Source organism: Gobius niger (genome assembly GCF_951799975.1).
Source record: "Gobius niger genome assembly, chromosome: 19".
In the NCBI taxonomy this organism is placed as follows: Eukaryota; Metazoa; Chordata; class Actinopteri; order Gobiiformes; family Gobiidae; genus Gobius; species Gobius niger.
The window spans coordinates 22,357,282-22,385,069 of record NC_136870.1 but is presented as its reverse complement, the minus strand read 5'-3'; the positions used below and the strand labels follow the sequence as shown (position 1 = coordinate 22,385,069).

Below are 27,788 nucleotides of genomic sequence, written 5' to 3'. Positions count from 1 at the left end.
CTTTTCAGACTTGAGCAGAATTAAAAAACAGGCACTACTGCACTACATCTCCGTTCACTGCCCTCCCCCGGTTCTCATTCAGGTCCTCTTTGGTTTTCTGAATGCGTTGAAAGATCTCTCTGAAGAGCTCCTTGTACTCTGGCTGGTGCATATCTTCTGCAAATTGGTCGAAATCCACCCTGGAAGCTCGGGAAGGCGTCTGAACCTCGTCCCGCTCCTCCTCCTCCTCCTCCTCTTCCTCCTCGTTCTGCTGCTGCGGCGCTCCCTGGTGGCAGCGCTGCAGGAGCTCGTCGTACTTCACCTGCAAGGCACTGTACTGGGCGTCCACTTCGTTGAGCAGCGAAATCCCGCGGTACTTGAAGGCGTCGTGGCGCCGGATGCAGGTGCAGGCGTGGCCGTCGTCCGGGGACTCGGGGAAGGGCGAGGGTTTGACGATGGCGCGGTCGCTGTCCCATCGCTTCAGGAGGCGCGGGTTCTTGGGGGAGTCCGAGTCGATTTCGTCCGAGTCGTGCAGGAGGCTGACGTGGCGGAGGGCGGATCGGGAGGTGGACTGGTGCTTCCAGAGTTGCCGTAGCTCCTCGGATTCTCGCTCCAGTTCGGTCAGCCTGGTCTGTGAAAACAAGGGAGGAAATATACGTCAGAGGCAAGAGACACCGTTAGCGACGTGAGAAAGTTTATTCAAATGCCAGACCTGTTGGTATTGAGAACATCTATCCATAGGAATAAAAAGGAGAAGCGCTGTTCAATGCTAATGTATATGGACAGCTAGCAAGCCGACTAGTCCAGGAAACCTTTCAGCGTTTGTTAGCCTGTTTATGTATTTTTCAAATAGCCGTTAACTTAGCACTAGCCTACAAACATCACACCTTCTGAAAGATCCAGATGTTTTCAGCTGTCCACCCACTGACCACATTTAGGTGAGGTCAAAGCCTGGTTATAAAACATCTATGAATGTAAAGTTAAGATTGAGAATTATACAAGACTCCGCGTGTAAAAGTGGCCTCTGAGCTAAATGCTAGGTATCACTTTATTTTACAGTACCAATGATAGATTGTACCTAACTAAATTTAGTACAATGTAAGGTGCTCTGTAGTAATCTGTAATAACTTGTACCTATGGGCTAGATACACAATGGAATAACTTGTACTAGTACATAATGTAATAGGACACGAGACCCTTAGGGTTAGGGCTTAAGGTTAGTGTTAGAATTATGTCTTATTACATTATGTACCTACAAACTACTAATACATATTACTCCATTGTGTATCTAACCCACAGGTGCAAGTTATTACACATTGTTACAGAGCACATTACATTTTGCTAAATGTAGGTACAATGTATCAAGGGTACTGTAAAATAAGGATTTAGCAAATGCTAATATTCAGTTAAAAGGTAATTTTTTTATGCGGGGAAAAAAAAACCCTGAAAGATCAAATATGCACTAGCCTAATATTAACTTAATTTTTCTGCATAAAAGGTTACATAATGCACCTTTAAGTTTTTTGCTTTATGTGGGGTATGATACACATCTAGTGGCCACTTAACATCATCTTATAATATGTTAATGATGATAAAAAAAAAAACATAAATTCTATCAATGCCTTAAAACGGACAAAACATGCTTTAACATGGGGACAGACTTCACCGTTCATTTGTTCGGGAATAAAACGCTCAAACATTCATTGAAATCATTGATGAAGCCAGTCTCTATATCCAAGTATGGCGAGGTAAAACATGTCTGTTTTGTGGATTTTATATAAATTCTGTGGTTTCTCTATCATTAATACTATTAGATGATGTGTTTAGACCCCACAAAAAGCAGAAACTTGACTGAATTAAGCATTTTGCCACTTCTACACGCTAACTTTTATCTAAACTACAAAATATCTATACATTTATGAATGATTTTTAACTAGGCTAACAAGGAATGGTCACAAAGGGAACATTTTTCATTCACTCCATATACACAATGACTAAGGTGAAGTCTCCAGGAGCTGAAGAGACATTCCTAATGGGAATATTGCTTATTTTAATAGTCACAGAAGAGTTAAACTTTTAGGATGTGTACCAACATAATGGGACGCTTGTTTTCTTAATTTTATTGATGATGCTTGACCAGAGCAAAGCAGACATTTGTCATGTGTCGTCTGTGTCAATATTCTTTTAACGCGTGATAAGATGAACCGTCACCTACAGTTCCTGATATTTGCATCCAGTCATAAACTCTCAGATACAGAGTTATATAATTTGACAGGAACAGCATGTCTATAGGGACGATAAAGAATGTATGTCAAAGATAGAGTTATCTTTGTGAACGCTCAGAACACACAACATCACCTATTCACCGCGGGGTTCATTCGATTCTTTCTTTTTCTTAGTTTTGTGACTGGTGGTTTAGTGTTGGTTAATATAGTTTTGTCAGACAGTTCCCTTCAGTTTTAGTGGACTCAAATTTCATCTAAACTTATTACTATTTTGTTAAATGTAATCATATTAAATCCTCTGCACCACAGAGCTTCTCTCGCATGAAAAGAGCATCAGACTTGTTCCTTGTCATTGGAAGCTTTGGTGTTTTTAGTCCCAACAACAATATCTGGTCTTTTTAGTCGTAGTGTTAGTCTCATGAACTACTTTTCATCTAGTTTTCCTCCCATTTTAGTCAGCATGTTGTGGGGATGCTCACTAGTGACTCAACCGGTTTAAAAGCAGCAATTTCTTTAAAATTGGCTACACAGTGACAAAGCATTGTGGTCCATGCAGTTTTGGTTTATGAGCCATGCCTTTGCCTCAACAATGCAATTTAATCAATAAAAAGTGAGGATATAGGTCAAGTACAAAGTCACCCTAGTCCCCCTGGTTTTGTTTGTTTTGTTTGTTTGTATACTTTATTGTCCCCGTAGGGAAATTTGTCCTCTGCATTTAACCCATCCTTCGATGCCGCTGGGGCAACCCGTAAGGAGCAGTGGTCGACGGCAGTGCCACGCCCGGGGACCCATCTCCATGATGTGGAGCCAGGCTGATGGTCAGAATCACCTGGCTGGAGGATTCACCTATTGCACATGTTTTTAGTGGTAGGGGAAACCGGAGTACCCGGAGGAAACCTACGCAGACACGGGGAGAACATGCAAACTCCACACAGAAAGGCCCCGTCCTGGTGGGAATCGAACCCGGGACCTTCTAGCTGTGAAGCGGAGGCGCTAACCGCTGCGCTACCGTGCCGCCCGTAACGCAGCGGTGTTTCTGCTTTACTGCAAAGCCTTTGCACAAATATCCATAAATAGTAGATAAAGATATAGACCTTGCAGCCCTCCATGGCCCCGAGCTGCTGCTCCAGCGCCGCGTTCTCATGGACCAAGACCTGGGCGTCTCTCTCGGCGCGCTCCCTCCGGCTCCGCTCCGAGGCGAACTGTGTCTGCAGCGACTGGAGAGACTCTCGGAGCGACTCCTTCTCCTCCTCGTGCCAGCACCAGGGAGAGGGCAGAGTGTCCGGGGCGTCTGAGGGGCGAAAGTTTAACCTGGGCAGACAGAGGGGGACACGAGGTCACCAACTGTGCAATATCAATCGTCTGTGCATATTGTTATTGTTATGTTCTTTAAACACAGGGGTGCCCAAAATGAAAAAGTGCCTGTGGGTCGTGGGCTAAACACAGTGATGTCAAGCTTGAAAAACATATAACTGCAAATAATAATAGTTACTTTAGTTTATTTTTCTGTATACATTTGCATTTGATTCTATCTATGCATATAACAGTATAAGTTGGAAAACTGGGAGATGATCTGTGATTGATAAACAACAAGACACCACAACAGTGTTTCCTTAACTTTGCAAAAGGAGTGAAACAGCGCCCCCAATTTGACGCTGGTGGCCAAACAGTGTACTGCATCCATATTTACCATTGAGAATGAATGGGAGAGAGTTGGTATTAAAAGAGATATTTCAGGATTTTTGACATAAGGCCTCATTTCCCAGTTATCCAGAGTGTATATAGATTTTTTTTTTTTTGGTAATTCATGCAGTTCTTATATTTGAAGAGTTAAATGGCGCTAGTGAAAGGCTAGTGCATGTCTATGGTATCAGCTAGCCTGCATTAAAAACAGTCTGACCCGCTCCACAGAGCACCTGAGGCAAATCACTTATAACGCCAGACTCAACATATAAATGTCTGTGTCGATAGAATAACTTTGACCATTTTGCATTTAAAATAACTTCTATTTGAGCAGCATCAGCTTCGTGGTTGTATAAGCTACGCAGCGGCGAAGTGATCTGCTAGAAAATAGTCCCTCAAAATGCGATCATTCACGTGATGCAAGGCCAGTTATATTCCAAAAAATATTCTATCGACACAGAAATGTATATGGTTAGTCTGGTGTTATAAGTGATTTGCCTCAGGTGCTCTGTGGAGCGGGTCAGACTGTTTTTAATGCAGGCGAGCTGATACCATAGACATGCACTAGCCTAGCACCACTCAACTCTTCAAATACTGTATAAGAACTGCATGAATTACAAAAAGAAATCTCTCCAGAAATCAACAACACTCTGGATAACTAGGAAATGAGGCCCGATGTCAAAACTCCTGAAATATCCCTTTAATCTTTCCTTGTTTTACCCTTGTATTCATTTCGTTTCGTACAAGAGTCTGGACCTTCACATTTGAGCTCCGTTATCAGGTGTAAGGGGTGAACTCCTTTGAAACAATTGGATCTTTTTTTCGCAAGCATTTGTTCGTGACGTATATAATGCGCCCGAGTGAGTGAAGAGGAAGGACAATTTTATTACTTCAGTTTCAAAGTTAAAAATAAATAACAGTACAGTATGGTGGTGTACTACTGCCATGACACAGACTAGGCATGGTATGATTTATACTTGGTGGGGCGGGACCTTCCTGTGTTGTAATGCAGCAGAAGAAGCTTTCTAAAATGACTGACATTGCTGCACACATCTCCGAGCACCACAAAGGAAATGGACAAAGGTTGTGGTGCGTGCGATTACTAACAGGAAGATGCATTTCCTCAGAGTTTTCTTTCGTTCTGTCTTCATTCTGTCAATCCAAAACAACACACACCAGCTCAATGACTGCTGGAAACAAAATGCTTTCACCAATTTTCATCCTCGTTTACAATAGTTGTTCGATTTGGAGAACAGATATCAAACCAAAGAACTGGAGTTGTTTTATGACTCTTTTCTCTACACTTTTCATTGTTTTTAGTTCTTGTTTATAGACAATGAAAATGGCATATTTCTATAACATTTGATCCCAAGCTCAATACAATGCTAGGAACTGCATCGGATGATATTTCTTATGTGTATATAATGTCATGTATTTCTCTCTGGCTCTTCCCAGAAAGCTCCACAAAAGCTTTTTACATTTCTATCAGTTTGATGAGACAAATTTGATTCCCATCTCGGGTGATGCAAGTCAGAAATACTGCATGAAGTGAAATTTGTAGATGCCTTATCTCTCTCTAACCAAATAATTGAGTTGTGAACATTTTGAATGCAATTTGCAAACACAGAAAGGCATCAAGAAGGAACTCCAAAAGCCACATAGTTACTTAAGTATTCTCAAAGCAGCCGGTTTTATCTCCAATGCAAATAGCAGGAGACTGTGGGCCGAGAAGTCTTCAGAAAGGAAAGACTTGATCCGTGGGAGTTTGAAGATAGTTTATCAGTGCGTTTGGAGAGATTAGACCCATTAAGACTCATTCATGGACACTGGGTTAGACTTTGCTCCTGTCGTGCTGCGTTCACCATCTCTGGGATTTATCAGCGATTCTGAACTCAGTGTTTTGGAAGCATGAACACGATGTCACAACTTAGGTGGAGGAGCCAAGAAGGAAGTGATTAGAAAAAGCAATTATAAACACAGGAGAAGGCTGAGGAGAGGTGCAAACAAGGATTAGCATTAGCATTAGCATTAGCATTAGCATTAGCAGAGGAATATGGACGTCACCAAAGACTGAAAACAATTAGTCGAACTCAGTGTTTTGGAAGCATGAACACGATGTCACAACTTAGGTGGAGGAGCCAAGAAGGAAGTGATTAGAAAAAGCAATTATAAACACAGGAAAAGGCTGAGGAGAGGTGCAAACAAGGATTAGCAATAGCATTAGCATTAGCATTAGCATTAGCATTAGCATTAGCATTAGCAGAGGAATATGGACGTCACCGAAGACTGAAAACAATTAGTCGAACTCAGTGTTTTGGAAGCATGAACACGATGTCACAACTTAGGTGGAGGAGCCAAGAAGGAAGTGATTAGAAAAAGCTATTATAAACACAGGAAAAGGCTGAGGAGAGCTGCAAACAAGGATTAGCAATAGCATTAGCATTGGCATTAGCATTAGCATTAGCAGAGGAATATGGACGTCACCAAAGACTGAAAACAATTAGTCGAACTCAGTGTTTTGGAAGCATGAACACGATGTCACAACTTAGGTGGAGGAGCCAAGAAGGAAGTGATTAGAAAAAGCAATTATAAACACAGGAAAAGGCTGAGGAGAGGTGCAAACAAGGATTAGCAATAGCATTAGCATTAGCATTAGCAGAGGAATATGGACGTCACCAAAGACTGAAAACAATTAGTGGAACTCAGTGTTTTGGAAGCATGAACACGATGTCACAACTTAGGTGGAGGAGCCAAGAAGGAAGTGATTAGAAAAAGCAATTATAAACACAGGGGAAGGCTGAGGAGAGGTGCAAACAAGGATTAGCATTAGCATTAGCATTAGCATTAGCATTAGCAGAGGAATATGGACGTCACCAAAGACTGAAAACAATTAGTCGAACTCAGTGTTTTGGAAGCATGAACACGATGTCACTACTTCGGTGGAGGAGCCAAGAAGGAAGTGATTAGAAAAAGCAATTATAAACACAGGAAAAGGCTGAGGAGAGGTGCAAACAAGGATTAGCAATAGCATTAGCATTAGCAGAGGAATATGGACGTCACCAAAGACTGAAAACAATTAGTCGAACTCAGTGTTTTGGAAGCATGAACACGATGTCGCAACTTAGGTGGAGGAGCCAAGAAGGAAGTGATTAGAAAAAGCAATTATAAACACAGGAAAAGGCTGAGGAGAGGTGCAAACAAGGATTAGCAATAGCATTAGCATTAGCATTAGCATTAGCATTAGCAGAGGAATATGGACGTCACCGAAGACTGAAAACAATTAGTCGAACTCAGTGTTTTGGAAGCATGAACACGATGTCACAACTTAGGTGGAGGAGCCAAGAAGGAAGTGATTAGAAAAAGCAATTATAAACACAGGAAAAGGCTGAGGAGAGCTGCAAACAAGGATTAGCAATAGCATTAGCATTGGCATTAGCATTAGCATTAGCAGAGGAATATGGACGTCACCAAAGACTGAAAACAATTAGTCGAACTCAGTGTTTTGGAAGCATGAACACGATGTCACAACTTAGGTGGAGGAGCCAAGAAGGAAGTGATTAGAAAAAGCAATTATAAACACAGGAAAAGGCTGAGGAGAGGTGCAAACAAGGATTAGCAATAGCATTAGCATTAGCATTAGCAGAGGAATATGGACGTCACCAAAGACTGAAAACAATTAGTGGAACTCAGTGTTTTGGAAGCATGAACACGATGTCACAACTTAGGTGGAGGAGCCAAGAAGGAAGTGATTAGAAAAAGCAATTATAAACACAGGAGAAGGCTGAGGAGAGGTGCAAACAAGGATTAGCATTAGCATTAGCATTAGCATTAGCAGAGGAATATGGACGTCACCAAAGACTGAAAACAATTAGTCGAACTCAGTGTTTTGGAAGAATGAACACGATGTCACTACTTCGGTGGAGGAGCCAAGAAGGAAGTGATTAGAAAAAGCAATTATAAACACAGGAAAAGGCTGAGGAGAGGTGCAAACAAGGATTAGCAATAGCATTAGCATTAGCATTAGCATTAGCAGAGGAATATGGACGTCACCAAAGACTGAAAACAATTAGTCGAACTCAGTGTTTTGGAAGCATGAACACGATGTCGCAACTTAGGTGGAGGAGCCAAGAAGGAAGTGATTAGAAAAAGCAATTATAAACACAGGAAAAGGCTGAGGAGAGGTGCAAACAAGGATTAGCAATAGCATTAGCATTAGCATTAGCATTAGCATTAGCATTAGCATTAGCAGAGGAATATGGATGTCACCAAAGACTGAAAACAATTAGTCGAACTCAGTGTTTTGGAAGCATGAACACGATGTCACAACTTAGGTGGAGGAGCCAAGAAGGAAGTGATTAGAAAAAGCAATTATAAACACAGGAAAAGGCTGAGGAGAGGTGCAAACCAATGGCCGCTGGCTGCCCTGCTTTTTGACCACAAACGTGGGGGCCGCCATTGCTCCGCCGTTGCTGCAGTACCTCCATATCGCCGCTAGGCCCCCATTGAAAAGCATTGGAGTTTAGACACGTTAAAAACTACTTTAAAGCCTGGTTTCAATTGTTTCAACACTAGACTAGGCTAGATCTTCCTCCTGAGATAACGCTGGGTTAATAACAATATATGAAACCAGGCTGGTTTTCGTAATATGATTTTTTGAAATCTCGTATTTAATGAGGCTCGGACTGTTAGCATTGGAGCAGCGCGAGCTACACGTCACGCAAGGGCCGAGTCTACGGTGAAAATCCCGCCCGTATGTCCTTTTTAGGAACATGCTTCGTCAGAGCTGGGGAGGGGGAGCCTGTAAATCCGCCATGAATTGCCCCACGGCCGTGGTCATTCTGGTAAACGGGGAGGAGTGAGCATAAGCTGTCCATTATTTTTTACAGTCTATGGTGCAAACAAGGATTAGCAATAGCATTAGCATTAGCAGAGGAATATGGACGTCACCAAAGACTGAAAACAATTAGTCGAACTCAGTGTTTTGGAAGCATGAACACGATGTCACAACTTAGGTGGAGGAGCCAAGAAGGAAGTGATTAGAAAAAGCAATTATAAACACAGGAAAAGGCTGAGGAGAGGTGCAAACAAGGATTAGCAATAGCATTAGCATTAGCATTAGCAGAGGAATATGGACGTCACCAAAGACTGAAAACAATTAGTCGAACTCAGTGTTTTGGAAGCATGAACACGATGTCACAACTTAGGTGGAGGAGCCAAGAAGGAAGTGATTAGAAAAAGCAATTATAAACACAGGAAAAGGCTGAGGAGAGGTGCAAACAAGGATTAGCAATAGCATTAGCATTAGCATTAGCAGAGGAATATGGACGTCACCGAAGACTGAAAACAATTAGTCGAACTCAGTGTTTTGGAAGCATGAACACGATGTCGCAACTTAGGTGGAGGAGCCAAGAAGGAAGTGATTAGAAAAAGCAATTATAAACACAGGAGAAGGCTGAGGAGAGGTGCAAACAAGGATTAGCAATAGCATTAGCATTAGCATTAGCATTAGCAGAGGAATATGGACGTCACCAAAGACTGAAAACAATTAGTCGAACTCAGTGTTTTGGAGGCATGAACACGATGTCACAACTTAGGTGGAGGAGCCAAGAAGGAAGTGATTAGAAAAAGCAATTATAAACACAGGAAAAGGCTGAGGAGAGGTGCAAACAAGGATTAGCAATAGCATTAGCATTAGCATTAGCATTAGCATTAGCATTAGCAGAGGAATATGGACGTCACCAAAGACTGAAAACAATTAGTCGAACTCAGTGTTTTGGAAGCATGAACACGATGTCACAACTTAGGTGGAGGAGCCAAGAAGGAAGTGATTAGAAAAAGCAATTATAAACACAGGAGAAGGCTGAGAGGAGGTGCAAACAAGGATTAGCAATAGCATTAGCATTAGCATTAGCATTAGCAGAGGAATATGGACGTCACCAAAGACTGAAAACAATTAGTCGAACTCAGTGTTTTGGAAGCATGAACACGATGTCACAACTTAGGTGGAGGAGCCAAGAAGGAAGTGATTAGAAAAAGCAATTATAAACACAGGAGAAGGCTGAGGAGAGGTGCAAACAAGGATTAGCAATAGCATTAGCATTAGCATTAGCAGAGGAATATGGACGTCACCAAAGACTGAAAACAATTAGTCCAACACGTCCAATATACTGCGTGTAGTTTTAGTTGTATTGTATCAAAGTTGTCACCTGTACGTGCTGTCCAGCTCCTTGAGGCAGGAGATGCTCTGTCTGCCTCTGGGACGTCCCGCTTGTTTCAGACTCGAGCTGATCTTCATGTCCTCCACCTGCTGCTGTAGCTCCTCCAGCTGGGTCTGCAGCACCTCCACCGTCTCCGTCAATCTGTGGATAAAACGCAAATTAAGAGAAGATAGGACGTTTTTTTCCAAAGTAGTTGAATAACCGCATTAAAACCATGGTGAAAGCTGGAGCAAACCGCTTTAAAGGGATAGTCTGTAAGTTTGCAAAGTGAGGACACATTGGGTGAAATGTGAAAGTAAACTCCTCCCCTCTTGGACCAGAAAGCCCTTCTTAGTTTGCAAAATGAGGAGAGCAGGAACAGAAATTTGAAAACAAACGTTCAAGCTCCTCCCCCTCCCCTCCTAGTTGGACCTGATAGGCTGGTTCGCAGGAAAAGCTTGTCTCATTGGTCAACGCAGGAGGATACTAGACTGTGATTAGATGCAGAAATCTGGGAAGGAGGGACTTTACAAAAACTTACTTTACTTCAAAGTGCAAAACCAGGTGGTCCATTTTGCCCATTTTAAAAAATTTGTAAAACATTTAGACTTCCAGACTATCGCTTTAAGATCCACTGCTGTATAGTAACGCTATGATTACTATGTTAATGGTACAATGTAAAGTCCTGACCCTTGTATCTTCTGCTGCGCGCCGCGGTTGTCCTGGCTCAGTTTGCGGTTGGTCTGCTCCAGCTCTCGGGCCGAAGAGTCCAGCTGCTCGTAGACTTTGGCGTGTTGGTCGTTCACTTGTCGGAGGAGCTCCACCTGTTTGGTCAGATACTGCAGAAGACGACACAAGAAGAGAGAAAAACACCGTCAGTTTCACCCAACCTTTTTGTCTAGAGTCGTAGGTGCACGGCCGTATAATCCAATGTGGCAGACGAAACCAGGAAAAAACAAATTGACAAACTGCCCCATTGATAATTATCAGTCTAAACACAAAGAACATCTGTCACAAGTTCCGCAAGTCAAATATATTATATAACTCTGTATAGTCCCTTAATGATACTTGTTTTTTTGATACCGATACCTGAACGATTCTTTTCCTCATACCGATACTAAAATATTTGTGATATATAACCAGAAAACAGAACAATAATGTGTGGAAGATCAGCAAATGTACAATATCAGGCTCATCTCTGAGGTCAAGAAATGTGTGAAAATGGGAGTGATTTAGGAAAAAAATGGGGGGAATTTGGGAGAAATTGTGGCAAAATAAGGGGGGGAAAAGTGTAAAAAAAATGAGGAATAAAATCAAATCGGAAAAAATTGGGGCAAAAATAATAAGAAAAAAAAATGGTAGAAATTGGGCAAACATTGACAACCAAGTCATTTCCTTTAATGCTGTCCCTGGACCCAACAACATTATATTTGATCCAAATATAATAAATGTGCTTTTTTGTTTTTTTCGGTACATGCTTTAATTTTTTACGATACCAGCAGTACCTAAACTTTTTCTTCGATACCATACTCGTATCGTTTAACGGTACCTAGTCCTAGCTATGTGCAAACTACTGACCATAGCACAGATAATTTACAAGAAAGAATATACAAAAGGCTTTTAAAACTTTGTAAGTATAAAGTTTTGGATTTCTATGACTTACCAAATAGCTGAGTAGCAGCAATAATTCTTTTAAAATCACAGCATTATATTATTTAAAAATGTCTCATGTTTGGTTTGAGGAAGGCTATGTATATAATTAAATATATAGACTCCTGCAGTGTTTGTCTTTGGATATTTTAACACTGAATAACAACAATAAATATATATATATACATATCCCCATGACAGTGAATTATTGGTGTATTTTTCCCATGACAGAGGTGTTTCTCTGCAGCCTCTGATTGAACACCTGAGTTCATGAGTCTCCTGGTGACGCCTCTCTGAAGACCGTTCCATTATTTGCTTATGTACATTTTCTTCTGGGACATTTTTATCTTATCACCTGCTGGAGCAAGACTTTGAACATTCGAGAAAGACGACATTAGAAACTACACCACGTATAAAACACTTGGGCAGCAGGGGGGGAAATATATTATAAAATAAAAGCATAGTTCTTTGGTTCTTCCATGGTCAGACGTCGCTTCCTCCGCACCATTTCTTTCTGCTTCCACTTGAATTGATAAGAGGAAGAGCGATGTTCGAGTTTAGCTCCTGAGCCGCTCCAGTGACGGACGCCACAGACAGAGGCACACATGAAAATAAAAACAGCGGCAGAGTTCATGAACAGGCCACTCATTAGGCGTTGATCTGAGTTATCGCGACACGTCGGAAGGATTTACACTGACTCCAGACTGACCTCACTTAATTAAATTACACCAGGCTTAAAGTGTGCACGTCTGCAAAAGAGCAGCTCGTATCGCTCTAGTCACCCGATTTATACCTTTTAATGAGATATATATAGATAGGAGAGCGCTGATAAAAAACTTTTCTTTTTTAAATGTCGCAACCCCATGGAGCCACAGGCGACTGATGAGGAGGATTTCAATGCAGTTTAATTTGATTGCAATATCGATTTATCTTGCAGTCCCGAATCATCATAAACTCATACATTTATCGCCCAAATCCAGAGAGATGTCAAACCCAACGGCCTCTAAAGGAGCTTGAGGAGCTCATTATAAAATACCTTTAATGCTTTTTCTTGCCTTCTTAACAATGTTTACATTCCAAATTTCCCCTCATTCCTCTATTTGACTGCAGTAAACCTTCAGTCAAATAGAGGAATGAGGGGAAATTTGGATATTCAAAACCAAATTGGACACGACGAGCGACTTTCGGGCAAAAGATTGTGCACAATTTCAGTCAGAACAGCAGCTCAATTAGTTTTATACCATAGTTATTGTGTTTTGAACAAGTGTATTCTTGAATCAAATTTATACTACTTTAAAGGGACTATACAGAGTTTAAAGAGGGGGTATTATGCTCTTTTCAATCGCATAGCACCAGTCTATTGCACACTACAATGATGACGAAACCTTCTGTTGGTCTGTAAATGCAGTAAATTACAATAACTGCCTTGTATAAAATTGCTCTCTCAAAATGGCTGTAGTGAATGTCTTGAAATAGGCCTCTGTCACAAATAGTTTTCATGTCCGCCTTGGTTGTCTCCTGCAAGAATGAGATCTTGTTGCATATTTCTCTGCCGAGACCCTCCATATCTGTTTTGAGAAATTATCGCATGGCGTCTCTGTATGAGTTGAATTCCTATCTCAACTCGGCACGCAAAAAGCCCAGTGAGATTGGGCCTTCTTCTTTTAGCCCCGTAGCGGCACTAGCTTTTACACCTTCACTTTTTTCCTGCGGTGGCGACATGAGCGCATTGCCTGCCCTTCCTTTGAGTCATTTTGATATTAAGATTGTTGTGGTTCGATTTGTTTAGAATTAGGTGGTCTGGTAAATATTTTAATCATAATTTTAATCACAGAGCTAGTCCCTTGCTCTGTTTACACCATGCGACCAGAGGCGGAAGTCATCGATAACATTTTTAATGTTAATTATTATTTTAGGTAGTGTGCATAAAAGCATTAGCACATTTGTAAAAGGTGTGAAACAAAGTTGATCCATGTCCTTTTCTTATTGTTCATAGATCAACAAAATCTGATAGACAAACGTGATAGACAGATGGGGGCGTGGCCTCACTGAGGGGGAAGGAAGTATCTTTTGGGAAACAGTTTCTCATTATTTTTAGCCACTTTCTGGCAGAATATAAACAAATTTATCACATACACATAAAGTCAACTGCAAATTGTTAAGTAGAAGTGAAAAAATGGCAGTCGTTGCAAGCGCTAGCTAGCGTTAGCATGTAGCATGATGCTATCATGAAGCATCATGTTAGCATTCTCTGTTTTTTATGTAATGGGCTGTTGAACCACCCAATGTCTTTGTATCTTTATTTAGTAGAAAACATGTATTGCAAATTCTGCATTTGTTAAAGTAGTTTTAAATAATTGGAGAAAGTTAACATTTTCCCCCCCTTTGTTTCCCCCCTTAACTGCTTCAAACATGACCATATATGGGCGATTCCAGAGACACCATCTGTTTCTATAACGAGGAATTTTCATGGTCACGTTAAATTAAGAACATTCCATTTGGAACTCCTAATATTCTAATGTTACATCATACTGACCTACGGAACAGTGCTGTTGCCATAGAAACGCTGGAAACACACATTATAGATTCAGATACAGTCAGACAGTCACACTTTCAGTAGTGCCATCAGATGAGAATTTGAAATAACCCCTGTTGGTTTTACGTTACTGAATCTGAGACCGAATATCTGAGAGAATGGATCATCGAGACCACCTCCAACGCTTCAAAGCCCAAGCTGCAAATGTTAATGAGACCCCAGGACCTCTGCTCACTTTGGAAGAGGCAGAGTCACTGGATACAAAGACCTTTGCGTCTGTACCAACGAATGAAGAAAGACGCACGAAGTCAAGAAAGCAAGTAAAGGTTTGCTCACTATCTAAATCTGAATGACCCAGAAGTGGTACCTGAAGCAGAAGGTGAAAGTGTGAAGATGTCACTCGCACAGAGAGAATCTGCAAATGAAACGTCCAGAGCGGCACAACCTGGGAGGACTGATGAGTCTGAGAAAGATGCCGAAATCCTGCAGTTAAAGGATGTCATAACAAAGCTTCAGTCTAAACAGAGAGAGACTGAGAGGAGATCAGAAGAAGAGATTAAATGTCTCCTAAAACAAATCACAGATGATAACCGACAGTATATGAGCCAACAGAAGCAGGATGACGAAAAATACTTTCAACGTGTACTGGAGTTGATTCATGATCGGGCCAGGCTTCAAACGGTCATCTGTGTCACAGAGGCTGAACGCAAAGCATGGACTGAACAACAAGAAATAAAGCACCAAGAACTACAGTCTAGAGAGAAGGAGCTTCTAACAACCATCTCTGACTTGACAAGGAGTTCAGCGCAAAATGAGAGCCAACTTCAAGCCCAAGGTTATGAAATTGAGTTGCTCAGAACAGAAAATGGTCAACTGTCTAGAAGATTAAACCTGTTGTCTATAGAGGAGGAAGAATTACAAGACAGAATTATGACTTTGCAAACAATGAACCAGGAGCAAAGCAACACTATCGCAGCCGCTGACAAAAAATACCTTCAACGTGTAGAGGAGTTGAATCATGATTGGGCAAAGGTTCAATCGATCATCTGTGAGAAAGAGGCTGAACACAAAGCAATGTCTGAAGAACAGGAAATTAAGCACCAAACGCTGCAGTCTAGAGAGAAGGAGCTTCTAACAACCGTCTCTGACATGGAGAGGCGTTCAGAGCAAAATGAGAGCCAACTTCAAGCTCAAGGTTACGAAATTGAGTCGCTCAGAACGGAAAATGGTCAACTGTCTACAAGATTAAACCTGATGTCTGCAGAGGAGGAAGAATTACAAGGCCAAATCAAAACTCTGCAATCAACGAACAAGAAGCAAAGTGACACTATCGTAGCTCTACAGTCTAGAGAAACGGAGCTTCTAACAACCATCTCTGATTTGGAGACAAGTTTAGAGCTTAAAGAGATCCAACGTCAACATGGAATTTACGAGATTCAGTGGCTCAGAGATGAGTGTAGTAAACTCTCTACAAGATTAAAACTGTTATCTGCAAAGGAGGGAGGAACACAAGGCCCAATCAAGACTCCGCAATCACAGAACCAGGAGCAAAGGGACACTGTCGTAGCTGCTGACGAAGAATACTTTCAACGTGTACAGGACTTGATTCATGATCGGGCCAAGCTTCAAGCGGTCATCTGTGTCACAGAGGGTGAACACAAAGCAATGACTGAGCAACAAGAAATGAAGTATCAAAAGCTGCAGTCTAGAGAGAAGGAGCTTCTAACAACCATCTCTGAGTTGGAGAAGCGTTCAGCACAAAATGAGAGCCAACTTCAAGCTCAAGCTTATGAAATTGAGTTGCTCAGAACGGAAAATGGTCAACTGTCTACAAGATTAAAGCTGTTGTCTACAGAGGAGGAAGAATTACAAGGCAGGATTAAACCTTTGCAACTAAAGAACCAGGAGCAAAGTGACACTATCGTAGCTCTGCAGTCTAGAGAGACGGAGCATCTAGCAACCATCTCTGATTTGGAGAGGCGTTCAGAGCAAAATGAGACCCGACTTCAAACTCTAGGCTACGAAACTGAGAGGCTCATTACTAAAAATAATCAGCTGTCTAAAAGATTAAACCTGTTGTCTACAGAGAAGGAAGAATTACAAGGCAGAATTAAAACTCTGCAATCAAAGAACCAGGAGCAAAGTGACACTATCGTAGCTCTGCAGTCTAGAGAGACGGAGCATCTAGCAACCATCTCTGACTCGGAGAGGCGTTCAGAGCAAAATGAGACCCGACTTCAAGCTCAAGGTAACGAAATTGAGAGGCTCATGACTGAAAATGGTCAACTGTATACCAGATTAAACCAGTTATCTACAGAGGAGGAAGAATTACAAAGCACAATTAAGACTCTGCAATCAAAGAACCAGGAGCAAAGTGACACTATCGTAGCTCTGCAATCTAGAGAGACGGAGCTTCAAACAACCATCTCTGACTTGGAGACAAGTTTAGAGCTTAAGGAGATCCAAAGTCAACATGGAATTTACGAGATTGAGTGGCTCAGAGAGTATATTGGTGAACTCTCTAAAAAATTAAACCCGTTACCTGCACCTGCAGAGGAGGGAGAACTACAAGGCCGAATCAAGACTCTGCAATCAAAGAACAAGAAGCAAAAGAAAACTATCATAGCTCTGCAGTCGAGAGAGACGGAGCTTCTAACAACCATCTCTGACTTGGAGAAGGGCTTAAAGGAAAAATCTGCAGTGACAAAAAGCAGTGACCACTCTGTCAGTGAACCAGAGGAGTCTCCTATTCCAGAAGATGACACAAATAATGCAAGCAAGTGGAAAATGCCACTTCTAGTTACAGGAACATGTTTGGGTTTGTCGGCTGCAGCATTTGTGGTCAATACCTTGAATCCATTTTTTTAACGTGTCCTAAAAGGCCGGAGAGAGACGTTTAGGAGACTCCTGTGACTGGCAGCAGTCTCAAGCAGCTGTGGCAACGTTGCAAACACCATTTTTTGTCCTCAACTTGTGAGATGTTTCTGTGACATCCCTGCAATGTCTCAGAGACCTCAGATACAAAGGAGATCTCAAAGAGTCATATGGAGAACACATTCTTATCCTGACACAACTCCACAGTCAGCACCGAGTTATGTAGAAACAAATAAGTGCTGTCAATCGATTACTTGGCCGAATCGATTTATAGCATTTGTTCACATTTCATAACCAAATATTCGCAGTGTCATAATGGGCTGTATGCACAGTGACCCCACGTGATTTCCGCCTGGACAGCAACATCGGCACTGTCCTTCCTCTCTCCTATCTCTTACATTCACAATTAGCAGGGTCCCACACGAATGAAGCGATAGCTCAAGATTTAGTAAAGGACAGCGAGTAAAAGTTAGGATGTGACTGGAGCAGGTTCAAGACATCACGTGTGATGTAATGACTGAACTGGAGGAAACCTCTGTGTTCATTAAGGTGGATGTTGTTGTCTTGAGGCTAACGGCTAACACAAAATAAAAATGAAAACTAGTGCAAAGTTTTGAACGAGCAAGTAGTTTACATTTTATTTTGTTGTTTACTGTTTGCTCGCAAGATAACAGCTCCTACTTTATGACCGCGGGCATTTCCTTTGGGGCAGGATTCACAGCACACATGATGTTTGTAACACGCTGCAGTGACTGTCCTTCAGTAACTCGTTGTCCTTTACCAAATCCTGAGCTATCTCTTCATTTGTTTGGGACCCTGCCAATTGTGAATGTAAAAGATACGGGACAGGAAGTACAGCACCAATCTTACAGTCCAGGAAGAATTCATGTGGGGACACTGAGCTTATAGCCCATTCTATGGGCTATAAGCCCAAAAGCTTACAACAGGATCTCCACACCATAGCCCAGGGGTGCCCAAACGTTTTGTCTCCGAGGGCCAAAATGAAAAAGTGCCTGTGAGTCGCGGGCCAAACACAGCGACGTCAAGTGTGAAACACTTACAACTGCAAATAATAAGTTACTTTATTTTATTTTCAGTAGCCTATACATTTGCATTTGATTCTATCTATGCAAATAACATGCTACAGTAATATAAGTGTGTACATTTAAACTATGGCAAAAGCCTAGTTTTAGTAGAACAAAATCAAAGATTGCAGCAATATGGTGCAAAACGTAAACAACAACTGTATCTACAGTACCAACTTTAAACCATTCATTTGTTAACTCAAATAAAATTTGATATTAGATCATTTTGAAAATGTCAGTTCAGCATAAATTATTTTAATTAGCACATTTTTAACATGTTCATGTCAACAACTGGGAAAATTGATGCTACAACGCTCTGTGATAAACACCAAGACACCAAATGTTCTTTTTCTAACTTCGTTCGGTGTTTCACTATGGGAATCGCCTCGGGCGTGACCATCCACGGAAGCTCCAATGGCACCACGTCTGTCTATGACAGACAGGAGGACTGTACCTTGGGCTACGCCCCTTCTCCTAGGTACAGCCAGCCTCCTCCTTCAGTAAACATTCTAGCTTTCTTCCCGGGTGGAAGCCACATCTTTCTAGCTCCCTCAGCGCTTTTCTTGCCAGCAAGCTAGCTACTGTTTAACTGTTCACAGACGAGCCGTAAAGGACATCGTTGACGAGCACAGTTGCCGGCATTGGCTGGTTTACGCTGAGTAAGTTCTCACGGACTTGATACCGCTATTACACGGTTAGTTTGTGCAGCGACCGCGTCGAGGCGAGCTGCTTGTTAGGCTGCTTGTATTAGTTTACTACGCACCGCTAACCGTATAGCTTATAATAAGCCAAGTTAGTTAGCATTTATTTGTCGACTAACTTAGCCTTTGCATTCGGCTACCGTCAAGGCAGCTTCTTGCGGGTGACATTTACTTGTTACCCGCTCTTTTGATCGGTTGACATTAATTTGTGGACTGATTCGATAGTGCGGTGTTCTGCTAACGCGTTACGGCGAGCAGGCTTCCCGGACCCGGCTACGGTTTGAAACCCGTGTCCCGGCTTCTCCAGTCGTGTTTACTTCACGACACGACTAGCACTGCACTTATACCTGGTCTTTTTTCCCGGTTTTAGGCATTATGTCCTCGGCTCCTACCCCCGCCAAAGGGTCGGACCCGAAATCCAAGGCGGTTGCATCCCGCCCTTGCCCCGCGTCGTGTGGGGCTACCATTTCAGGGAGGGACCCTCACCCGATGTGCATCGCTTGTATGGGCGCTAAACACGCTCAGACAGCGCTGGCGGACCGTGACTCTTGCCATCACTGTACATCAATGCCGGAGAAAATACTGGAAAGGAGACTTAGAGTGGCGGTGGCTAACTCTCAGGACCCGTGCCTGGCAGAGGCCACCGCTAAGCCCACAGCCGATACCCATCAGCGAGCTGCCACTAGCCTTACGTCCCATTCTCGATCTCCGCGTATTAAACATACACTTACGGAGATTTACGTTCAGAATGCTCACTCACAAAGTGCTCTGCCGCTCGATACGCAGAGAGGATTGGTTTACCACAATCGATCTGTCGGATGCGTATTTTCACATTCCAATACACCCCGCGCACAGGAAATATCTACGGTTTGCGCACGGAGGGACAGCTTACGAATATCAAGTCATTCCGTTCGGGCTGTCATTAGCTCCGAGGGTGTTCAGCAAATGTGTGGAGTCCGCACTGGCTCCTCTTCGGAGCAGCGGGATCAGGATCTTTTCGTACATCGACGATTACCTGGTGTGCTCCGCCTCACGCGAGTGCGCACTCACGGACACGCGCACTGTCGTCTGTCATCTCACTGCTCTTGGGTTCAGAATAAACCGGACGAAGAGTCGGTTAGAACCCGCGCAGAATACAGAGTATCTGGGTTTGAGCATAAACTCCCTCTCATTCAGAGTGACTCTTACGGCTCAGAGGCTCAGCTCTCTCAGCCAGTGTCTCTCATTGTTTCGCCAGGGCGTACGGGTCACGTTCAGAACATGTCTCCGCCTAGCTGGTCTTATGGCGTCAGTAATATCTGTCGTCCATTTGGGTCTGTTAATGATGAGAGATTTTCAGCGTTGGGTCGCAGCGTTACGTCTGTGCCCGCGCCGACACCTTTACCGCAGGGTGGAAGTGGACAAGCGCTGCGTAATGGCGCTTCGCCCATGGCAGGACACGCACGCTCTGGCTGCGGGAGTCCCACTGGGCACAGTGTCCGCAAGGGTTACCCTGACAACGGACGCCTCCTTGTCAGGGTGGGGAGCCACCCTGTCCGGCAGGACGGTGAACGGGACATGGGGTCCGCATATGGCTCTGTTACACATCAACATGTTGGAGCTTTGGGCTGTTTTCCTTGCTCTGAAACACTTCCTACAGTATATTCAGGGCCAGCATGTCCTTGTAAAAACGGACAATGCAACTGTTGTCGCGTATATCAACCGCCAGGGCGGCACACGCTCTCTGCAGCTACACAGGCTGGCACAGAAATTGATTCTGTGGAGCAGCACCAGGCTGCTGTCTCTCCGGGCAACACACCTGCCAGGTGTCCTGAACAGGGGGGCGGACTTGCTGTCGCGGGGCAATCCCCTATACGGCGAGTGGGTTCTCCACCCTCAAGTGGTGGAGCAGCTCTGGCAGATGTACGGCCAGGCCGACGTAGATCTATTCGCCTCGCAGGAAAACGCAAAGTGTCCGCTGTACTTCTCCTTGACGGACGTGGGCGCACCCCTCGGGATGGACGCTCTAGCCCACCCATGGCCGGACATCCTGCTCTATGCTTTTCCACCGATCAGATTAATCCCACCCACCCTGGCTCGGGTGAGGGAGCAGGGGTTTTCACTCATCCTGATTGCCCCGCGGTGGACGTCCAAACCCTGGATGGCGGAAATAATGCAGCTCCTTCGGGGACAGCCTTGGCCCCTCCCTGTGAGGAGGGACCTCCTATCTCAGGCGGGCGGAGAAATTTATCATCCTCACCCAGACCGAGTAGCTCTCTGGGCTTGGCCCGTGAAAGGTGGAACTTAAATGCTGCCGGTCTCCCTGCACATGTTATTGATACTATTCAGTGTGCCAGGGCCACTTCCACTCGGTCTTTGTATGACTGTAAGTGGCGCGTATTTGAGGAGTGGTGTGCGGCAAGGCAGACCATTCCTTTTCAATGCTCTGTGGCTGACGTCTTGTGTTTTCTGCAAGAGTTAGTCGAGAAGCGCAGAGCGTTTTCGACTGTCAAGGTCTATTTGGCCGCAATTTCGGCCTGTCATGTTGGTTTTGGGGACAAATCAGTCGGCCAACACCCTCTGATATGTCGCTTCATGAAAGGAGCGCGCCGCAAACTTCCAGTGGTTAAACCCCTGGTACCCCTTTGGGATCTGGTGGTTGTGCTAGACGCACTTTGCCAGCATCCTTTTGAGCCCTTGGAGGCTGTTGACATGAAGTATGTTGCTTTCAAGACAGTATTGCTTCTGGCTTTGACCTCAGCAAAGCGTGTGAGCGAACTGCAGGCCTTATCTATTAGTCCTGCATGTCTACAGTTTGCCCCTGGTCTTTCTAGAGTCCGCTTACGTCCTAATCCAGCCTTCGTGCCGAAGGTATTGGACTCTGCATTTAGCTGCTCCACGGTCGAGCTTGAGGCTTTTCATCCTCCGCCTTTTTCCTCTGGAGAGGAGCGGCGGCTTAATACTTTGTGCCCAGTGCGGGCACTACATGAGTATGTGGCCAGGACAGCTGGCTTCCGCAAGGCTAACCAGTTGTTTGTGTCCTGGGCCACTCCCCATAAAGGGAAGCCTGTGTCCAGTCAGAGACTTTCTCACTGGATTGTTGAAGCCATTTCGTTGGCTTATACCTGTAGAGGCCTACAACCTCCACAAGGGTTGAGGGCTCACTCCACAAGGGGTATGGCTACCTCATGGGCCCTGTTCAGAGGTATCTCTGTTCAAGATATATGTGCTGCAGCAAGCTGGGCGTCACCACACACTTTTGTGCGGTTTTACAGATTGGACGTCTCTGAGTGAAACAGCGCCTCCAATTTGACGCTAGTGGCCAAAGAGTGTACTGCATCCATATTTACCATTGAGAATGAATGGGAAGAGAGTTAGTATTAACAAGAAGCAAAAGTAGGTCACCCTCTGGCGGGCCAACATAATTTGGCTCGCGGGCCCCACATTGGGCACCCCTGCCATAGACTTCTGCTCACTCCTCCCCATTTACCATAATGACCACGGTTGAGGGGGAATTCATGGCGGATTTACAGACTCCCCTCCCCAGCTCTGATGAAGCATGTTCCTAAAAAGGGCATAAGGGCGGGATCTTCACTGTAGACTCGGCCCTTGTGTGACGTGTAGCTCGCGCTGCTCCAATGCTAACAGTCCGACCCTCGTTAAGTACGAGATTTCTAAAATTCTTCTTACGAAAACCAGCCTGGTTTCTTAGATTGTTACTAACCCAGCGTTACAGGAGGAATATCTAGCCTAGTCTAGTGTTGAAAAAATAGAAACCAGGCGTTAAAGTTGTTTTTAAGGTGTCTAAACTCCAATGCTTTTCAATGGGGCACTAGCGGCGATATGGAGATACTACAGCAATGGCGGAGCAATGGCGGACCCTAGTGTCATGGGCATAAATATATATATATATACATATATTATAGACGCGGTGGCGCAGCGGTTAGCGCTCGTGCCTCACAGCTCGAAGGTCCCAGGTTCGATTCCCACCTTGACGGGGCCTTTTCGTGTGCAATTTGCATGTTCTCCCCGTGTCTGCGTAGGTTAGCGGTAGGTTATAAAAACATGCGCAATAGGTGAATTCTCCAGCCAGGTGTTTCTGACCGCCAGCCTGGCTCCACATCATGGAGATGGGTCCCCGAGCGCCGACCCATGCTGGCAGCTCACTGCTCCTACAGGTCGCCCCATGTGACACTGAGGATGGGTCAAATGCAGAGAACTGATTTCTCTACAGAGATTAATACAGTATAACTTAACTTAACTTAAAGCTGAGCAGCCAGCGGCCATTGCTCCACACACACATTTTCTGTGAGCTTTGAACAGAATCTGTAAACGTTTAGGTTAATAGAATAAAGTAATGAAAAAATTAAAGTAATTTCCGTGTATTTATTTGGTTTATTTGGTCGACAGTGCATGTTCATGAACATACATGGTTCTCATGCATGTAAACAAGCCACACCAGATTGTGGCCTTGGGTTAATTAATTTCCATCCATCTTCCCCCATGCGCACTCTCAAATAATTAGTAGCTTTTGTTACATAAAGGTACCTCATCATGTAAAAAGGTTGGAGACCCTTTTTCTTACAATAGAGCTGGTGTCTTGCCATTAAACTTTTCGGAAAGTCAACGCTAAAAATACATGGGATTTTTTTGTGTCAGACCCCGACACATGACCGGGTGGGACTGTGATGAGGGAATGACATAATAACATGATGTAAAGCTTGAAAAAGTCGATTTGCATAATACCCCCCCTTTAAAAATGTTAACATTCAATAATTTCCTCCCCCTACATGATCCAGCACTCTCGCTCAAAAAGTTTTTAATTCGGGTCTGAAGTGCCGTCATGCACGACCTTAATATAGAAACTGCACTTACGCGTAAGACCTGAGGTGGCAGTAGTGAGCATAAAAATGACCGACTTGCATCTAGTCCAATTCATTTTGAGTCGAAATTGAGGATTTTTTTTCCAATAAATAAAAAATAATAAACTGTGATTTGGTCGAAGCCCCAACTGGACTGTAGCTTCATTAATAACAACGGCTCACACTTGTATTGCACTTAACAAGCCTGTAGTCCTTATTCATTCACTCCACACTCGGTGGTGGTAAGCTGTTACTGAAGCCACAGCCGCCCTGGGGCAGACTGTCCATTTACCACGTGGCTAATACAATGTGTTGTTCATATCCTGATCTCTTATTATGTCAGTGCCCTCTGCTGGACACGTGTGGAACGCTTTCCTTTTTTTAAAGTTAATACCCCCTAGTGGCTGGAATGAGCATTCTGGATATTCTTTAAAAAATCATAATTCCAGAATGGGTGAGAGACTTGTTTTTTTTTTTTTACATACTCCAGAATTTATGCTCTTCAGGGCAGGGGCCGGATTAAATCATCTCGTATGTTGACACCCCTGATCTAGTCCCTTTGAGGCCTTAATTTTGAAATAATTAATTTAATGACTTTTAATGCTTTTTAATTCCTGCAGAAACGTTGTAATTGACATTTTCTAAAAATGATTCTGACAATTATTCTGAAGCCGCCCAGTTGTCCTGAATCCTCTACGTCAGTGGTTCCCAAACAGGGGTACGGGGACCCCTGTGGGTACTTGAGCACTTAGCAGGGGGTACTTGGAATTATTTCAGATTTTTTTTAAAAACTGCTGCCTCCAAGACCGAGATAAAGCAGAAGAAAATGAATGGATGGATGGATAAAATTTCAATATTGATTTCAAAGGAAAGTTTTAACTGCTTTTTTTTTTCAGTAAAAGGTGGGGTTTTGAGAGAATTTTAGCTTTATTTTGAACACAACAAAATACTGACTACTGAATAATCTGAGTTTAGCTGGTCACTGTAGCATTAGCAAGAGTATAAATGAACGGCTGCTCTGCGTTCCGATGGTTCCTTTTAATGTCGACACTTAAACCCTAAATCGATCTCTTGCGTCCTGGTCTCAGTCCGGGTCTGGTCTTACCTCGATCTCCTGCAGCTGCTCCTGGTTGGTGGAGTACATCTGACCCAGCCCCTGTTCCAGCTCCCTGTTCCTCTCCAGGAGGCTCTTCCCCAGCTCGGCGGCCAGCTGCAGGTCTGTGGGCCAAACCAAAACTGTCTCAGCGTTCATCTTTATCGAGAGCACTTTCTCAAATCGATCAACCCGTCTGCAAACGCTCCTCTGAGGAAGACTGCAGGAGGAGAGGTGTAGTAAGAAGAACCAAGCAGCTTTTCTGTAAGCGTCCGCAGACATTGGCCCAGGTCCAGACGCTACTTAACCCGGTGAATGTTATTGGATATGTCTTAATGGTAGAGACATTTAAAGATATTATGTATCAGGTTAGAGGCTTACCCCCACAACACAATAAGAGTATAAAAATAGCACAATTCCATAACAATCTTGAATATTTTGAGATTTTTATTTTTTTCATATGTAGACGATTGATTAATTTATATAATTTTTTTTTTACAAACCTCAGCTCAAACAATAACAAAAACACTTCCCTCGAGTTTCATTCAACTCATAAAATCTCCCATTGTCTCCTCCAATTCTGTGGCCAATGTATTTGACAGTTTTTTTTCTTATTTTTGCCCCATTTTTTCTAATTTTTTTTAACACATTTTCGCCCTCATTTCTGCTCACATTAATATTACTAATATTTCCATTTTTTTTCTGAAATGTAACATTTTCCCCCCAATTTTCCCCCCCGATTTATTTCTTTATTTTTGCCCCAATTTATTTCCTTTTTTTTTGCCCACAATTTCTCACAATTTTTCACACATTTATTCACATTGGAGATAAACCTGTTGTTGTAAACTTGCAGATCTTACAAACATTATTGTTCTGTATTCTGGTTCTCGATGACAAATACTTTAGCATCGTGCCGAAGTATTGTTAAAGGAATAGGCCACCGTTTTTACATACTGAGATATGCTCTTACCTCACTTTAGCCGAGTTAATATATCCCCGTCTGGTCTTTGTCCGTGCGCTCTGCCAGGCAAACGGAGCACATACGCAGCCTCTCCCACACGTCACGTAGCTCCAAAAAAGCTCACGATAGAAGCTACCAAGCTCTTCCACGTGTTCCCTATTTAAATAAAGTTACGTGAAGTGTTTTCATGCGAAGTATATTTACACAGAAATGCCCTCCTAAAGGTTATTGACGGAAGTGAGCGGGGGGAAGTCTTTAGGAGTTACTGTGCGGACGTTTTGCTCCTCATATCATTACGCCTCACAATATAGTCCCCCTTTTTATCTGCTTATAAAATCGACATGCTACATTTCTGTGTAAATATACTTCGCATGAAAACACTTCACGTAACATTATTTAAATAGGGAACACGTGGAAGAGCTTGGTAGCTTCTATCGTGAGCTTTTTCGGAGCTATGTGACATGTGGGAGAGGCTGCGTATGTGCTCCGTTTGCCTGGCAGAGCGCACGGACAAAGACCAGACGGGGATATATTAACTCGGCTAAAGTGAGGAAGAGCATATCTCAGTATGTAAAAACGGTGGCCTATTCCTTTAAAGTACCAGTATCGGGGGGCAAAAATGCAACGGTTTCCAGTCATATTAATTTCCCAGCCCTACAAAATATTGAACAAAACCACTTCAACATGTGCAGTCCTAGAGTGGGGTAACTCTAGGACCCCAACATCGTAGGACCAGGAAGTTGCTCAATCCACTCAAAATAGCCCTTTTAATGGTTGCATTCACAACATTGCAAAGACTGTGATTATTCAGGTTCTAAAATGAGAGTTCCTTGTATCAGACTTTCTGACCTTGCTGTTTTGTTTCTCCGAGCACAATCAACAGACGTTTAAAGGATATATATCCAATGGAGCAGACATTGTGATCTTTTAATCCAACTATCCAACAGCCCTGCCCCAGTTCACGACTACAAGCTCCCCAAATGTCGTCGATCAGAGCAATAATCTACAGATGACGTAAAAGCAAAGGCCAGTCAGTCTTATTTGGGACAATCATTACTTCTGAACTCGCACGGTCAATGATTCCTTATTGGTTCAATGTTTATCTCATGTGTAGACAAAGGTCTGCACCAAAACTGAACACACTTTACAACTTACAATTCAAGTAACGGAGACAAAATTCCCATATAAAGGAACCGTTGTGAAGAAACTGTGTCCAAACTTACTGCATCGGGGCAAAATAGTGAACACATTTCAGGAAATCATGTCTAAAACTGAACTTTTACATGTTTTTAAAGCACCGTGAGTTTTGTTTAAGGCTTTATTAGTAATAAATGTGTTGATTTGAGTCGGATGGAGGATATATCGTGGCCTTCTTGCGATATGGAACATTGTAATCATTTGCTGATATTGTGCAGCCCCACTTTGCTCCTTTCCTTTCAGATACGATCTTTACAGCTCATCATAAAAACATGGACTGCTGTGGGATTACGTAAAAATCGATAGATAGACAAATAAATAGAACAGCTCTGACGTAAAAGCATGAAATATAGAGACTGATCCATTAGGTTTTAAGGAGATTGTTCCTTTTGCTGCTGCATTTGTCTGGGTCATGGAAGGACAATAGAGTCAACTCAATGCAGCACAGAGCAATGACACACAAGTCTGAAACTGTATGACAAACACTCACTGTAGTATTTGTGTAGAGTATATTTGAAATGGTTGAATATCGTGCACCATATGGGTTCAAGACTAAACAAGGACTGAAAACCAGAAGGAAAATCCCCTCATTATTAATATTAAAGCGTTATTTTTCTACACATTGTTGCACTGATCCCTGGTTATCATTAAATTCAAGTTTGTAAAAAGGCCGTGTCCCGTACCATGCTCCAGGTCCTGCTTGTCGTACCACGGCTCGTCCTCCTTGATCTCAAATTCTTCCTCCATAATCATCTCCGCGAGCATC

The 27,788-nt window shown here is 43.2% G+C and overlaps 1 protein-coding gene across 1 annotated transcript; it reads right to left on the bottom strand.

The window, feature by feature from the left end:
• LOC306978587 (cerebellar degeneration-related protein 2-like) lies at positions 1-27,788 on the bottom strand. The gene is made up of 6 exons (XM_079577224.1): positions 27,706-27,788; positions 24,877-24,989; positions 10,775-10,923; positions 10,094-10,246; positions 3,299-3,515; positions 1-610 (listed from the first exon to the last, which is right to left on the bottom strand). The coding sequence occupies exons 1-6, from the start codon at positions 27,785-27,787 to the stop codon at positions 35-37; spliced, it is 1,290 nt and encodes a 429-aa protein (XP_079433350.1). The 5' UTR covers position 27,788; the 3' UTR covers positions 1-34.

Coding starts and splice junctions, on each gene's coding strand:
- LOC306978587 (XM_079577224.1), bottom strand. CDS start 27,787: ATGCTCGCGGAGATGATTATGGAGGAAGAATTTGAGATCAAGGAGGAC. Junction 10,247..10,774: donor GCGCAGCAGAAGATACAAGG/GTCAGGACTTTA, acceptor TTTTATCCACAG/ATTGACGGAGACGGTGGAGG. Junction 3,516..10,093: donor GAGCTGGACAGCACGTACAG/GTGACAACTTTG, acceptor CTGTCTGCCCAG/GTTAAACTTTCGCCCCTCAG.